Source organism: Pediculus humanus, genomic scaffold (genome assembly GCF_000006295.1).
Source record: "Pediculus humanus corporis 1103172108265 genomic scaffold, whole genome shotgun sequence".
In the NCBI taxonomy this organism is placed as follows: domain Eukaryota; kingdom Metazoa; phylum Arthropoda; class Insecta; order Psocodea; family Pediculidae; genus Pediculus; species Pediculus humanus.
Genome location: NW_002987834.1, coordinates 11,104 through 28,836, shown reverse-complemented (window position 1 = coordinate 28,836; position 17,733 = coordinate 11,104). Strand labels below are relative to the sequence as shown.

Below are 17,733 nucleotides of genomic sequence, written 5' to 3'. Positions count from 1 at the left end.
GAAAGGTGAAAGGTTACGAAGTTCATTGACGAGGTCATTTCGTTAACATAAAAAAAAAAAATTTTTTTTTTTTTTTTTAAATAAATTTTTCGTGTTACACGTAAAGTTTTTTATTATTTTTTTGAAGTGTCAAACTTAATTACATTTAAACCCGAGATTTATCATCATTATTATCTTTATTATTATCGGGGGGGAGTAGGGGGTTGGGAGCAGGAGAAGGGGAAGGAAAATTTTTTATTTTTTTCCAGCACCTAAAAAAAAAAAAAATTCTTCAGTTTCATTTCCGTTACAAAAAAAAAAAAAATGTCGTTCAAAAAATTTTTTCTTCCTTACGTTTTCATCATGTTTTTCAACAACAACAACAAATAACAACAACAACAAACAATAACAACAAACAACAACAACAACAACAACAACAACAACAACAACAATAATAATAATAATAATAATAATAATAATAATAATAATAATAATAATAATTACAATTTTAAAAACAAAATTAAAAAAAAACTTATTAGGTCAGTCGTCACGATAAATTTCATAAATACAAAAAATGGGATGGGAGAGGGAGGGTAAGGGAGAGGGGATGAAAACAAACAACCCTGGATAAAATAATAATAATAATAATAATAATTAATTAATTATCCGGGGAGTATTCTCATTAATTAAATAGATAATAATAATTTTAAATGTTTATTTTTTTGTAATATTATCATTTTTAAGAGGGTAGGGGAAGAATTAAATCGTTCATAATTTATTTATTTACTTTTTTCCCCCCAGAACAAATGATTTTCCAAAGGGGGGAGAAAAGGGAAGATGAGGGGAGGGCGTAGGAGGAAAGAGGAAAAAAAAAGGAAAAGAAATTTTTAAGTAAAATCGAAATCCGAACGAAGGGAATAAAAACTTTTTTTTTTTTTTTTTGATTATTTCAAAATGAAAATCTATTGCGTGCCTGCTCCCTTCCCTTCGTCTTTTTTTTTTATTTAATCATATCCCTTCTTATTTTTTTTTAATTTTATTACTTTTACTCGAGTTTCCCCCCCCCCGTCCAACCCCCTGCTTGAAAAAACAAACAAACGACGCGCTTAGATGATTATTTAAAAAAAAAATTTTATTTAATGAAACTTTTTTTTTTTTTTTTGGAAATTTAAAACCTGGAATTTAAAAAAAAAAATATTATCGTTAAGAGAAAACTAACTTCCGTTTCCGTTTAATTCTTTTTTCCAAACTGGAAACAATCGTTCGTGAATTATTTATAAATCAAAAAAAAAAAAACAAACAAATTTCGTGACTTCTTGCGACAGGATTTTTTTTTATTTTTGGAAAAACAAAAATTAACGATTAAAAAAATAATAATAATATTTTTCTGGAGTCTCCAGCATTTCCAGCATCTCCAGATTTTTTCAATCGGACCCTAATAAACACAAACGTTTGTTTGTTTCAAATCGCATAAATTTCCAGTTTAAAAAAAAAAAAAAAAAATTTTCTTTTTTTCAATTTTTATTTTAATTTTTCCTTAAAAAAAAAAAAATTTATTATTATTATTATTATTATTATGATTATTATCATTATTATTCGTGATTGTTATTGTTTATATATTTTTTTGTTTGTTATAAACATTTAAATAATCGTTTGCGTGCAAGAAAAGAAAGAAAGAAAGAAAGAAAGAAAAAAAAGAAAATTTATGAATAAAAAAATAAAATTATTTACATTGACCTTTTTGGGGAGGTAACATTGACCTTTGACCGGAGCGTTCGGACACGTTCGTACGGACACACACACAAACACTAATGATTTGTTTTTTTTTTTTTTTTTATAGGATGATGAAAATCATGATAAATCCGGTAGAGTAAGAGATGAAAATTTGCCGATGGAAAAGTATGAAAACATTGGAGTAGTGGGTGAGGGGTCATACGGACTTGTTATGAAATGTCGTCATCGTGAAACAGGACAATTGGTAGCGATAAAAAAATTTATAGAAACGGAAGAGGATATGACGGTACGAAAAATGGCGCTGAGAGAAATAAGAATGTTGAAAAAATTGAGACACGAAAATTTAGTAAACATGATCGAAGTTTTCAGAAGGAAAAAAAGATTTTATTTAGTTTTCGAATATATGGACCACACGATACTTGACGAACTCGAAGCAGTAGACGGAGGTTTGGGTGAGGAAAAAAGTCGCGAACATATTTTTCAAATAATACGAGCCGTGGATTTCTGTCATAAAAATCACATAATTCATAGAGATGTTAAACCGGAAAACGTACTCGTGTCATCATCGGGCGTCATTAAATTATGCGATTTCGGTTTTGCTAGAATGTTGTCGACAAACGGTGAAGTTTACACGGATTATGTTGCGACAAGATGGTACAGAGCCCCGGAATTATTAGTCGGGGATACAAAATACGGTAAAGAAGTTGATATATGGGCAATCGGTTGTTTGTTTGCCGAAATGATGTCGGGTGATCCACTTTTCCCCGGTGATTCCGACATTGATCAATTATTTCAAATAATGAAAATAATGGGAAAATTGTCGACGAAACATCAACAGCTCGTGTCGAAAAATCCAATTTTTAAAGGTTTGAAAAAACCAACGGATGAAGGTTGCAAACCTTTGAGTAAATTATTTTCATCTTGGCCATCATCCGCCCTGGATTTTCTCACGTCTTGTCTTAAAATGGATCCTCAATTACGTCCGACAAGTTCTGAATTATTAAAACATCAATTCATCGTGAAAGATAATTTTTCCGAAAGATTTTTACCAGAATTGAGACAGAGAATAATGGAAGAATTTCAATGTAATCCCTTACTTAGAAAATATCAATCCGCCATTTTGTTAGGTTCGGGAGCTAGAAAAAGTAGGGATTCGAGTTTGAGAGATAGTGAAACGAGAAAATTATCAGTGAGAAAAAATAGTTTTATCGAACCGCCGAAATGGAAAATAACATTGTTAAGTGAAAACGGTACGACGAACGATAGCAGAAGACAATCCGTGGAAGTTAATAGAAGTACGAGCACGCGTAGAAAACTCAGCGATACCATGGAAGAAGGTGAGGAGGAGGAAGAAGAGGAGGAAGAGGAAGAGGAAGAAAGCGAAAATCGAATTTTTCAAAGTTCTTACGGTGATTCGAATCAACCGGAAGAAACGTCGGCAAGAGAAATATTAATCGATATAAATCCATCATCTCCCGAACCTTTTCAATCCCTTCAAAGTTTTTCACAGAGTATGCAAACACCCGGTAGAAATAACGAATATTTAACAAACACGTCGAATCAAAGTAATTTTCAAATTTTACCCACAAGTTTAAACACTCTGAGTTTCGGAAGTGACAGAACGAAAAGATCACCCATGAATTCTACGACATCCGGTCGGGATTCTTTATACGTCACGAAAACGTTACAAACCGGTATAAATCCGAATTTACTTCCGTTTGCACCGAGAACTCAACTGATAAAAAGACTTGATCGTCCTCCGGGTGGTATTTTTTTGGACACGTCGGTTTTAAGTAATTTAGGTGAGCCTACGACGCCATTATCGTGGAACTGCAGAAGAAATCAATCGAGAGAAGGTTTACAATGGAAGAAAAACAAGAGTAATTTTTCACTACCCAACGTTCCCGGAGGTAATGAAAACAAAAAAAAAAGAAAATTCCGTAACGGAAATTTTCTTTTTTATTTACTCTATGAAAAAAAATTTTTTTTTTCTTGCAGCAACGAGTAGTCCGTTGAAAAATTCAAAGAAAAAACTTACCACTCTTTCGCTCAATCCGGGTGATGCATTCATATCACCGGTAAGTATTTTAAATATCTTCTTAATCCATTCCACCCCTCCCCTCCCCCCATTCTTCTTCTTCATTCATCCATTCATTCATTCCCAGAATTTTTTTTTTTAATTTCAATTTCCAGAGAATAAATTCAACTCGTCCACCTTCTGAGTCATCAAAATCAACTTCAATTATCATCATCAAGTTATGTGATCTTCTTCCTCTTCCTCTTCCTCTTCTTCATCTTCTTCTCCATCTTGTTACGTCATCATTTTACGCGCGCTTTTTTTTTTTTATCATTCGCGATAAAATTTTCTTTTTTTTTATTTATTTTTTTTTTCGATTTTTCAAACGTTTAACGCATAAATTTTTACACGTTTTCCTTCACTCTCTCTCTTCCCCCTCCCTCCTGCTTAAAACCTACTCCAATTACTAACAATAATAATAATAATTAATATTATTTAATTAATAATAATAATAATGGGAGCAATTTAAAGTATTTTTTCCTAACGTAATTAAATAATGTTTTTACTTCCGGTATGATTTTTAATTATTTTCACTGTTGTCATTCATTATTATTATTATTATTACAACTATTATTATCATTATTATTTAATTATGTTTTTTTTGTTTATTTAAAGACGTGCAAAAATGTTGCCCATTGCAGTTCGTGGACTTCCGAAATTCAAAACGAATAAAAAAAAAAAAAAAAAAAAGAAAATTTTTCCCGAATTTAAAAAAAAGAAAATTTTTTTCCCGAGAATGAGACGACGGAATAAAAAAAAAAAAAAAACTTTATCATTATCATTATTATTATTATTTATACTATTATTGTAATTATTATTATTATTATTATAGTTTTTAAAAAATATTTATGAGAAAAAATCTAAATAAAAATTAAAATGAAAAAAAAAAGTTTTCGTTTTATTACGTCATCATCGATTTCCCCCCCCCCCCCGTTCGAAATACGCGCTCACGTGTTTGTTCGTTTGTCTGCTTGTTTGTTTGTTGTTTGCATCACCCTAATGACATTTATATAAAGTGCAAGTGATTTGTTTTTTGTACGCGCGTAATTATCTGCGTCCCGAAATAAACTCGACCCATTTTAATTCGACTTTCACGATTTTCGTGATGGTCGGCGTTCAAAAATAAATAAATAATAAAACGCAACGCAACGAACGGATAATAATAATAATAATAACGGTAATAATAATAATAATAATAATGATAATAATAATTGGAATTTTTTAATATTATTTTTTGTTTAATTATTATTTAAAATTAAAAATTTACAAACAACAGCAACAGCAGAATTTTTTACTTTATTTTAAAAAAATTTAATTGGCTCACTGATTTATTATTATTATTATTACTTAATTTTAAAAAAAAAATGATAATGATAATAAAAATAAAAGTCTTGGGATTTAAATCGATCGATCGATTTATTATAGATGGCAACACGCATAAAATGTCGCGTAATTTTTTTCATGTTTTTACGTTTTCCATCCTTCTCCTTTTTAAAATTTTTTTTTTTTTTTTTTTTTGGGATTTTTTTAGGTTACCTGGCAGCGTAAATCGTTAATCCTCGGAAAATGTCAGGAATACAAGAGATCCGACAGGGGATCCTTAACAATTCGCCGCCCAAAGCTGTGATCGCTTGTGTTTCGTGAAAGGTAATCAATTCACCTGATGATAAGAGAAAAAAAAATTTTTTAAATCAATAATCATCATCATCATCATCACCGTCACCATCGTTATCAATCACTATCACGCGTACCTAAAGTTTTGTGAGTCATTTGATTAGAACCTAAAAATTGATAATGACCATTTGACGAATCAATAAGATAATGTTTGCAACGATCCGAATCCCTGTAACTTATGGCGTAACCGCTTATTTTTTCCGAAACTCGTACTAGAAAACTTCCGACGGGTTTATCCGATAATAAATTTTCCGCTTCCTGTCGCGATATCAAACCTGAAAAGAAAAATATGACGTCATCGTACATAAACCCAACACGAACGCACACGTCGACTTTGATTGACAAACAATAACGAAAAAAAATTTTTTAAAATGTCGTCAAACGGTCGGATTTTGTAATTTTATTATCATTATCATTTCATCATGTTATCATCATGTTATTGATAACTTCCTGAACAAATTTGAATTATTTTACCGTGAAACCAGGGAGCGACATGATTTTTATCATCTATCCCTGCTTTTCGTTCCACTTCGACCGTTTGAAACCATTCCGTTATTGCTTCTCTCGATCTTGGTTTTATGACACCGACAGACATGGAAACGACGGGTTCTTTCGTACTCGTTCTGAAAAAACAATATCATTATTATTATTATTATTATTATTATTATTATTATTATTATTATTATTAATACGAGACGATTTCGCGTTAAAACAAAGGAAAAAACCTCCTAACAACCGATTGTTTCCCTTAACCTATGTTCTTTTCCGATATTCCCAATGTTTTCTCTCTCTCTCTCCCTCTCTCTCTATCTGTCTCTCTCTCTCTCCCTCTCTCTCTATCTGTCTCTCTCTCTTTTTTCCTTTTCTCTCGTAAATAAGTAAATAATAATAATAATAATAATAATAATAATATTAATAGAAGACATCAAATATCATCTTCTAACGTAAATACCAAGGTCGATCGCGATATATTACTTTTTATTTTTTCCTTGAAAATATTCGTTGCGTAAATGAAAAAGAGAGAGAAAGAGAGAGAGAGAGAGAGAGGGAGGAGAAAGGTTGTTGATTCGATTAAAAAAAAAAATTGTCTTTTGATTTCAGATTAGAAAAGAAAAGGAAAAAGTACACAAAAATAAGAAGAAAACAACAAACAAATGTTTCGAAATGGACCGTAACGAGAAGGAGAAACAGAGAGAGAAAGAGAGGAAGAGGAAGAGAAAGAGAGAGAGAGAGAGACGTAACGTTTGTCTCTCAATCTTTAATTCCATCTACCTGAAAATTATGACCCCGAAAAAAATATTACGATGATGATGATGGTAATGAAAACATTCTAGAAAAAAAAAGCGAGGGAATTTTTTTTTTATTCACGTCGATCATGATGATGATGATGATGATGATGATGATGATGATAACGCTGTGATTGGAATTTTCATAACTAATAAGTTATGAAAAAAAAAAAAAAAATTATGTTTTTCCAAGGTTGTAATAATATTTTGAAAGAAAATGATTTTTTACCTTTTTATTTGATTTGTTTCCGTTTCGACGTCAATTTCGCAACAAGATGTTCTTTTATGTTCTTCTCGTGCTCTCCTCGCTATTTCACGAATTTGTTGTTCAGCTTCTTTGGCTTTTTTTTCTAAAAAGGGGGTAAAGGGGGAGTAAAAAAAAAAAAAAAAAAAAAAACAAAAAAATTTAAAAACAAACGAACGAACGATTGAACAAAAATAAAAAACGATACAAACAAACAAACAAAAATTTTATCGAAAAATTTCGATTGTCGATCAATCGATCGATCGATCGATCGATTGTTGTTTGTTTTTAAATTAATTATTATTTTATTGTTGTTTGTTAATATTAAAAAAAAAAAAAAAAAAAAGAAAAAAAAAATTGAAATGATTATTTTTAAATATAAAACGAAAAAACAAAAAAAAAAAAATTTTCTTTTAAAATTTTTCCTAACGAAAACATCCGTTAAATATCATAGAGTAAATAAAAAAAAAAAAAAAAAACAAAATGGCGGAATTTTTTGTAAAATCGTTTGAGTAATTATATTAATTAACAAGAATTTGGGTGTAGAAGAAGAAAAAAAAAAAATTTCTCGTTTTTTTGTTTGTTGGGGTTTTTCACGTCATAGAGTAAATAAATGTAAATTAATTTTTAAAAAAATTTTCTTACCCTGTTCTCTCCATAGTATTTCCTGTCTTTTTTCCGCGTCTTCTGCTTCTTTTACAACTTGCAATTGTTTCCTTTGTAATTTGTTAAATATTTGACTAGCTCTTTCTTCCAAAACTCTTTTTTCCCATTGTGCAACCGTGGCAGCAACTTTATTTCTATATTGCGGAACGTTATTCAATTTTCCACTATTATTATTATTATTATTATTTCCGTTGTATTTTTGTATTTCGAAATTTGGTTTAGATGAATTTAATTTTTTTCTAAGATCGTCGACGGTGCAATAAATATCGGAGGAATCATCTGTTTCCGGTGGTAGAATTGTCATCATCGTTTTATCTTTCAGTCTGTTTAAGGTTTTTCCCGCGGCTTCCAATTGTTGTATTTGTTTTTGATTCATGTCTAATATTTCGTTGAGTTCCGCTTCAACCGTTTTTTGTATTTTCTTTTGATTAAGATCTAATATTTCGTTTAAACCCGCTTCGACGCTTTTCCTACGCATAAAAAAATGACAAATGACACGTCGTCGTCATCACAATGTTGGCGCCAAATCTTCAGTGCCGCCAATAAAAAAAAACGAAATTCCAGGAAGGGATTAAATTTTTTTTTTTTCAAGGATTTCACGGTTAAATGAACTCCCATAAACGTGGATTCGTATAACCCGAATTACAAAAAAAAAAAATGATGCCAACTTAACAAAAAAAAAAAAAAAATTTTTTTAAATTAAAACGTTGGTATACAAGATTTGATCGATGAGCGAAACTAATTGATGATGCTCTCACGAAAACAAAAAATATTATTATTATTATTATTTTTTATATTGAAATAATAATAATAATAATTTAAATTTAAAAAACCGTAACCTTCGATTTACTTAATGGCGAATCATTATTATTATTATTATTATTATATATAAATCAAACGTGAAAATTTTATCGAACAAATTGTTTGTTGTTGTTATATAGATCGTGGTAAATTTTTACGTTACGGATAATAATAATAATAACGTACCTGAATTCTTTGGCTTCTTTTTCAGCCAATTTCCTCGCTTTTTCTCTCGCTTCTTCTTCAAGTATTTGTTCGATTGATTTATCATCCGGATGTTCTCCCATAACCCAAGTCCAAGGTTCTCCGTCGGAACCTTTTAAAAAACTCACTTTTGTTTTCCTTTCAGGTTTGGGACCTTTTAATCTCTCTAATTTTTCTTGTTCGCTATCCCATATTTTCCACCTTCTCACTTGTTCTTCTCTCATTTTACAAAATAATGTTTGCTTTTGATCCTCACCCAATTCAGCGAGCAATTCCGGATCTATGTAAAGATCTCGTAGAATTTGTTGCAACATTTTGATGTACCTGAAAAAAAAAAAAAAAAATTATCGTTTGGCGACTGACTCCGACGCACACGCACACACCTTCCAAAAGGTTTAAGACATTTTGACATAATTTACAAAGATTTTATTCTACATCACGTTTTACAAAAATCTGGTCGAACCTTTACAACACGATTTGCAGAATCAGGTACGAAACGTATTAAATAATAAAAAATTTATTTTAAACGATACGTTATGACGTAAGCATAATTACAATCAACGCCCCTTCCCCCTCCCCCAAATATTACAATTCTCACTACACAACGTTACGGAATTAAAATTTAAAAAACGATAAATTTATAAACAAAAATTATTATTATTATTATTATTATTATTTCTTTGTTTTTCAATTAATTAATTAATTGTTTATAAGAGAGACGAAGACGTTCAATTGTTTAAACAAATCACGGAAGCGAAATAAACGAGGAAAAAAATCGCGTACGTGTGCACGTGTGTGTGATTTCACTTATCAACTCCAAAAAAATATTTTTTTTTGTTTGTTTGTTTGTACCGACGGGTCATTTAATCGTCATGACCCCACGTGACCCTCCCCGTGGCCCTCCCCACTACCGTCCCCTTTTCCTTCCTCCCCTCCCCCACAATCATCCTACTACCTTTAAAAAAATCAGATTTTTTTTTTTTTTAATTGTCGACAAACAATTCGTCGCTTGCCGCAAGTTAAACAAGTCGTTTCACTTTTATAAATAATAATAATAATAATAATAATTAAAAATTATTACGTAATTATTATTATTATTATTATGTACAATCGCAAATTTAATTGTCAACATTAATTAAATTTAATCTTTTATCACTTTTATCAAAATGATTTTGTTTTTGTTTCTGTCAAGTAAATTCGCATCTCACTACAAAAAAAATTTTTTTTTTTTTTTTAATAAAAATTATTTAATTTCGTAATTGACCTCGATTTATTAATAATAATAATAGTTTAATAAAATTTATTGAACCCGTAATAAATAGAATAAAAGAAAGGAGAAAATTTTTTCCCTTAAACTTTTTACCTTTTGAACTTTTTTAAATAATAATAATAATAATTTTTTAGAAACGATTCGAAACTTAAAATTATTATGTTCACGTTTTTAACGATTTTTTTTTTTTTAGCAGCCGCCATTTTAAAAAAAAACCTACAAGACTCTTTTATTTTATGTTTTTAATTATGTTTTTTTTTCATTAATTTGTTTTGTTGCATTTAAAAAAAAAAAAAAACATAAAACTAGAAGATGTGAATAACAACATGTTTTCACATCTCAATTTAAGCTGACAAAGAAACGTTCGCTCCATCATTATTATTATTATTATTATTATTATTATTCCAAGAACGAAATCCTTGAACTATTATAAAATTACTTTAGAGTAATGCAATATAGTTTCTTTTTTTTTTTTTTTGTACGAAACTCTCCAAAATCGATACTTTAACAACGTGTCGGCATTCGAGGTTTTTTGTTATGTAAACAACAAAATGGCGGCAGCTCTGTATAAAATTTTAACGTGGAAGGAACGAGTTCGTTCAAAACAAAAACAACAAAACCGTTTTTTAAAAACCGCCCAAAATATTTTTTTTGCAATTAATAACAAAGTGATAAAAATAATAAAATAATTACGTAATTATTTCATATTAGTTACCTAACAACAACTAAATAAAAAATGTCTAAACTTAACAAAACTGGAAACAAACAAACAAACAAACAAAAAATTAATTTTAGTCAGCAACAACCTACGTAATATTATTATTATTATTTATTTATTTCAACTCTAATACTATCGAACGAGTTTAAATTTTTTTTTTAAAAAATTAAAATTATTTATTACGATGACGTAATAATTTTAAATTATGTAAATAATAATAATAATAATAATAATAATAATAATAATAATAATAATAATAATAATAATAATAATAATAATAATAATAATAATTTATAAGATTAAAAACAAACGAAAAAAAAAATTAAAAAATTACCGGACGCCATTTTTTTTCGTTATGTTAAGAACCTAATTTTCTTCGGTCATATTTAATTATCACTAAAAAAAAATTAAATAAATTTGCGACAAATTGTGATGATGATGATGATGATGATAATGATGATAATGATGATAATGATAATGATGATAATTTTTGGGGCGATTACAATCGTGTATGAAATGATGCGGTAATAATTATTAATTTTTACGTCGGGAGACATTAAAAAAGTTAATTCGTTCGTTCGTTCGTTCGTTCGTTCGTTCGTAACCGGAAATGGTTTTAATTATTTAATAAAAAAATAAAATCAAAGGAGGAAAGATAAGATAAAAATGAAAAAGTGTGCGATGGATAAAATCTATACTAAATTAACTCGTTTAATTATTATCTACGTCTACAAAAACGTAAATTCCAAACGTTCTACTGCCACTTTTTTTTTTTTTAATTACTTTTACAAAAAAAAAATTTTTTTTCTGGAAACGATATCGTTTTTCCAAAACAAAAAAAAACTAGTGCCACGTCAAAGGTTAAATCTACGTGACCCCGTAATAAATTATTTCTGAGGATTTTCCTCTCCTATCACGTGGTTATTTTTTATCACGAATTAATTTTCTTGCTTTTCTTTTTTTTTAAAGGCATTTCGTGGGTCGTCTGAACAATGAATTATTATTATTATTATTATTATTACGTAATTTTTTAATTCGCGATTCGAGTAATAAAAAAATAATAATAATAATTTTTTTTTTTTTCGTAATAAATCGAATTTATTTTGTAACGTCATTTTTGCGTCCGAAAAATTATTCCGCCCGTTTTTGTTTGCTTCGTCATTCAGTCATTCATTCATTCATTCATTCATTAAATAACAAACGCGAATCCTTAACAACAAACGACAAACGTGAAAACTTTCCAACTATTCAAAATTTCCAAAAAAAAAAAAAAAATCCTCTTTGAACAACGAATAAGAAAAACAAAAAACGCACGAGAATAAAATAATTTATTTTTAATAATAATAATGATAATAAATAAGCGACGGTTAATTACATTTACTTATTAGATCATTAATAATCCCCTTCCCCACCTCATTATTAATAATTTACATTAATATTATTATTATTATTTCGCGGAACGAATTTTTATGATATCATCATTACCCTACGCGATGCCATCGTCATCGTCCTCTCCTTTTTTTCATTCCAGCAATTATAAACGCATTCCCCCCACCCCCCAATCCATACGAATCGTTATCATCATCATCATTATCATTATCATCATTATTATTTTTTTACGATCGTCAGAAAACGTTTAAATTTGCAAAAAGGTGAACACAAAAAAATTTTTTTTCTTTTTTTGTTGATTAAACGTGCTTGTTTACGCACACACGTGTACGACGTAGGCTTATAAGAAGTGGCACGAGAATCTATTCATCTCGTTAACATAATTTGTTTTTTTTTTTTTTTTTTTATCCCGTTACGTTTAAATCGTAGCCATATTTTATTATTATCATTATTATTATTATTTCGAACGGTTTATCAAATCCCATACATCTTCGAAAACGCTTAAGAACCATCATCCTCAAATCGTTTATTATTACTATTATTTTTTCTCTCGTTTACTCGCACATAACGCATCACTCTAATCATTATTATCATTATCATTATTATCATTATTATTAGAATCATAAAAAAATTTAATTTTTTCGACGTAAAAAATGACGCGTAAAATAAAAAAAAATTTTTTTCCTTCCCTTTTAAATTCAATAAACGAATCGACGAAGGTTAAATCATTATTATTATTATCATTATCATTATTATTTATATTATAGTATTTAAACAAAAAACATACTAAACAACTTGAGAATGTTAATAATTAAATGTTAACGATTTAAGTATTATTACTATTATTATTAATGTGAGAACAAAACATTTATCCGATGAAATCCCTAAAAAAAAGAAATTATGTTTAAAACATAAAAAAAATTTTAAATCGAATTTTTTTTTTTTTATGTTTAAAAAAACATAACGAAACATAACGAGAAAAAAAAAAAGATCCTTGAAAAACAATAACACATCGTCGACATATTTAAAAAATTAAAATCATTATGTTTTTTTTTTTTTTTATGTTTTATAAAGAAAAGAGAAAGATTTATTATTATTAATATGTTGTTCGGTTGGTAAGCAATGCGTTTAAACATAAAAAAACACAACGCGTCGTCGTCGTCGTCGTAAATGATTATTAGAGTATATTTTTTATAGTAATAATAATAATAATAATAAAACATAATAAACAAAACATAAAAATGTTTAAACAATGTCAAATTTACAAAAAAAAAAAAAAAAAAACAAAGAAAAATTTTATCAACTATTTCAAGTTTATTGATCTTACTACAATCCTATCATCTCATTGATAAATTTGAGTAAACTTTTTTAAGTTTATGTTTTTATGTTTATGTTTTTTTTTCGTTATGTTCTCTCGAACCAATTTAAAAAAAAAAAATTAATAAGAAAACAGGCGGAGTGCGTAACAAAGTGACCGAACGTATAAATATTTTCATATTAAATGATTCTTTTAATTAAAATAATAATAATAATAATAATAATAATAATAATAATAATAATAATAATAATAATAATAATAATAATAATAATAATAATAATAAATAATGTTTTTGTTGTTGTTGTTTGCCCGAAAACATATTTTGTTTAAACAATAAATAAAAACAAAACGAAATTTTTTTTTAATATAAATAAATAAAAAACTAATAATAAATAAATAAATAATTTGCAAATAAAGTTAAGATAAATTTTTTTTTAAGTTGAAACGTTTGTTGTTGTGGTTGTGGTTGTTGTTGTCGTGAGGCAAACAGGTAACCTATCTATTATAACCTTGAAAAAAAAAAATGGATACGAACCACCTTGTTTGGTTATGATTGTAAAAATTTTTTTTACAATGGATTACTACAACTAACTTTTCCGCGGATTTTCTTTCTTTTTGTTTTCTCAAGTTTAATACGTCATTACTGAAAATTGTTCAGTCAGGAAAAAAAATTTAAACAAAATAAAACTCCCTTCGGGGAGTCGACACCTGGAAAATTTTTTTTTTTAGCTAAACAGGTAATAAAGATGAACGACCTTGTGAAAAAATAATAATAATAATAATAATATTAAATATACACAAAAGAGACACAGAAGACGTGTAAAATAAATAAATTTTTATTTTTCTACTATTTATTCTTCTATTTATTTATTTATTTATTTTTCGTGTCGTTAGATTAGATAATAATAATAATAATAATAATAATAATAATAATATTTGTAAAAAATTTATCATCTACGACGATATTTTATTAAAATCGATATTTTAAATAAATAAATAAATAAAAATTGTCCTCGTTTTAAATATTCGAAATAATTAAAAAAAAGGAAGTGAGTAGTAGTAGTGGTAGTAGTCATTAATGCCACGACCGAAATTAAATAACGTAAAAAGAAAAAAAAAAAAAAGTGGTAATAGAGAGTAATATTATGATCATCGGCCTTAATCTCGCATCGTTTTTTTATTTCGCGCGCAAATTAATAAATATTCGAGTAATAAAATTTATTATTATTATTATTATTTTGCGACCCCTAACGATTTCCTCACGTTGACCCCCAATATTAAAAAACGAGATCAAAATAATAATAATGATGATGATGATGATGATGATGATGATGATGATGATGACAAAAACAAGAAAATAAATATTTTATTAACTAATTTTTTTTTTTCGCGTTTGCGTTTGCGTTTGTACGTTGTAAATAATTACAATGTTGTTAATTTTTTTCTGTTTGTTTTGACGAGTTGCAAAAAAAAAAAAAAAAAATTTTATTAACCCGTAATAATAATAATAATAATAATTAAATTAAAAGCGAGAGAAAAAAAAAATTATAACACTTATAACAACCGGTTTAAAATATTATTATTATTATTATTATCATTATTATTATTATTATTATTATTATTGTTGTAACGAACCGGTATCACGTTAAAAAAAAATCACGCCCCAATTATTTTGCAAATTACTCTTTAAATTTTCCCTTTTTATTTTTAATGTTAATGATAATATTAATTCGTTATGTTAACTTTAAATTTATTATTATTATTATTATTATTACGGTTAAATCGAACGATTATTATTATTATTATTATTATTATTATTAGCATAAAGATTATTGAAAGAAATCAAATCATCGTCGAAAATGGTTTTATTTTGCATCAAAATCAAAACATGAAATAACAACAACGAGAACAACAACCAACAACCGTGTGTATCGAACTCAAAATGATAAACAAAAGATTAGTCACTCCGATTGAAGGTCGATTTCAAGATGTATGACCATAAAAAGTTCATTTCATCTTATTAACGAAAAAAAAAAACGTAATAATAATGATGATGATAATGATGATGATGATGTGGGAAACAACAAACGTAAAACGAGGGAAAAAAAAAAAAATGATGATGAAGGAGGAGACAAAAACAAACAAACAAACAAACGAAAAAATTATTCCACTTTTTTTTTTTCTCGAATGGCATTTGTCGTTTGTTAACAACAATCGACGCCATATTTAATAGTTTGAGAAAAAAATGCGTCATAAATAACTGGAAAAACTAAGATGATGGAATTATATGGAAAAAAAAAAAAAAAATCTAAATCATGGTCCAAAATTCAATAAACGATAATTAATTATGTATTAAATATAACGAAAACTTGCGAAATAAAAAAAAGTAGGTCAGGAACGTTCAGAAGGAAAATTTAAATTTCCCGCCAAAAACAAACAAAAAACTTGATAAAAAGGTTAAAAGTTTTTTTTTTAGTTAAACCCTCGAGATAAAAAAAAAAAAAAAAAAAAACTAATAAACAAAAGATGTATCTCTCCGACATGTGTAAGATAAACATAAAAAAAGGTCGTTAAAATTGTTAAAAGAGTGCGGGGAGTGGGGAGGGGAGGGGGGGTTTCGAGAAAAAAAAAGTACACGGAGAAACAACTTAATTTAGAAAAAAAAAAACGACAAACGAAACAACTCTTTTTGTTGTTGCAAAAATTAAATGATAATTACACGACCCCGACCATAAATTTACTAAGAGATATTATCCATCCCGGAGTAATTCCAGACATATTAAAAACAAATCCCAACAAACAAACAAACAAACGAACAAACAAAATTACGTAAAAGTTGAATAACACTTATAAACGAGGAGCAAAAGGCACACCTTTAACATTTTTATGTTCTGCTTTATAAAAAAAAACAAAAAAAATTTTTTTTCTCTCTCTCTCTCTCTCTTATACATCGGAAAAAAAAAAATAATAATAATAATATTGTCAAGGAAATCCAGTAGATCATGAAATTTTATTTTAAATAATAATAATAATAATAATAATGGCCCCGATCGATCGATCGATCGATCGTTCGATCGTGTCCAGAGGTGCAAAACAAAATCTGCAAAAATATTATTATTATTATCATTATTATTATTATTATTATCGTTCGCATATTTTTTTGTGTTTCGCTATGACGAAATTTCTTTTCGTTGCTTTGTATTTTATTCATATTCGATTGATTTACAAAAAAAAAAAAAAAAAAAAAAATTACGACGACGACGTCACATTTGTTAAAATAATAATAATGATGATGATGATGGGGGGTACGTTAAAAAGTTTCATTAAAAAAAAAAAAAATTATGGCGTCTTGTAACTTTTTATTTTCCCCTCCCACACTGAAAATTTTTTCTTAATCAGCACACGTCGTGGCATTAACCTCAAAAAACAAAATGGACTCTTTTTTTCAATAAAAAAAATTATTAATTTCTTAACTCGAATGCGAATATTTATACAGGCATCGAGAGATTAAAAACAAAAATGGCGGACGCAATATTATTATTTGCAAAACGTTCGAATTTTTTTTTCCATCGTCTCGATCCCCTTTCCCACGTTTCAACCACCCCCCGCCCAACCGTCGGGTATGTATCGCCTCCCCCATTCTCCCATTTACGAGAAAAATCACGTTTTTTTAACTACTCAAATTAATTTTTTTTTTTTTTTTATGTAAAGGGGCAAATAATAAACGCCGTCTTTATTGCTTTCACTTGCTATTTAAAACCAACAACAACAAACAAACAAACAAACGAACAAACAAACGAACGAAAAAAAAATAGCGCGAGCAGATTTCATATTTGATTCTTTTTAATTTACTTTTCCTATTATTATCATTATTATTATTATTATTATTATTATTATTATTTTTAATTTGTAAAGGTAATAGTAAAAAATAAATAAATAATGTTAATAATTGATTTCAACGATTGGTAGCACTGATTTTTTTTTCTCTTCAATAACGATTGCGGTTATTAAAAAAAAAAAATTATTAAATCACGTACCTGAAGATCACGTACCATTTTTTTTTTTTAATTTAACAATTTTTTTTTTTTTTTTTTAAAGAGAAACAAAAAACAACAACAATAATAATAATAATACTATCGAAGTAAAATATTATTTTACCGTAGTATACATGAAAAAAATTTTTTTTTGTGACGTCATTTATCTTTTTTTGTAAACCCACAGACCAACCCTTTAATAATTTTTTTTTTTTAATTATAGGCGGTTCTTCATATTCTCTCACACACACACACACACACAACTTCCTACTTAACATTTTTTTTTTTTTTTAAATAAATAATAATAATAATAATGATGATAATAATAATAATGATAAT

General features: G+C 27.5%; 2 protein-coding genes across 2 annotated transcripts; one reads left to right on the top strand and one right to left on the bottom strand.

Annotated features, from left to right (window-relative positions):
- Nucleotides 1-1,870: 1,870 nt before the first annotated feature.
- Phum_PHUM494770 (kkiamre, putative) lies at nt 1,871-3,935 on the top strand (the record flags this gene model as incomplete). The annotated part of the gene is made up of 3 exons (XM_002430642.1): nt 1,871-3,623; nt 3,712-3,795; nt 3,907-3,935. 3 exons carry the CDS (start codon nt 1,871-1,873, stop codon nt 3,933-3,935), a joined length of 1,866 nt encoding a protein of 621 aa, XP_002430687.1.
- Nucleotides 3,936-5,322: 1,387 nt separating this feature from the next.
- Nucleotides 5,323-8,979, bottom strand: Phum_PHUM494760 (SH2 domain-containing protein 4A, putative; the record flags this gene model as incomplete). Its single annotated transcript, XM_002430641.1, has 6 exons — nt 5,323-5,450; nt 5,542-5,739; nt 5,939-6,087; nt 6,980-7,100; nt 7,640-8,130; nt 8,648-8,979. 6 exons carry the CDS (start codon nt 8,977-8,979, stop codon nt 5,323-5,325), a joined length of 1,419 nt encoding a protein of 472 aa, XP_002430686.1.
- Nucleotides 8,980-17,733: the final 8,754 nt, after the last annotated feature.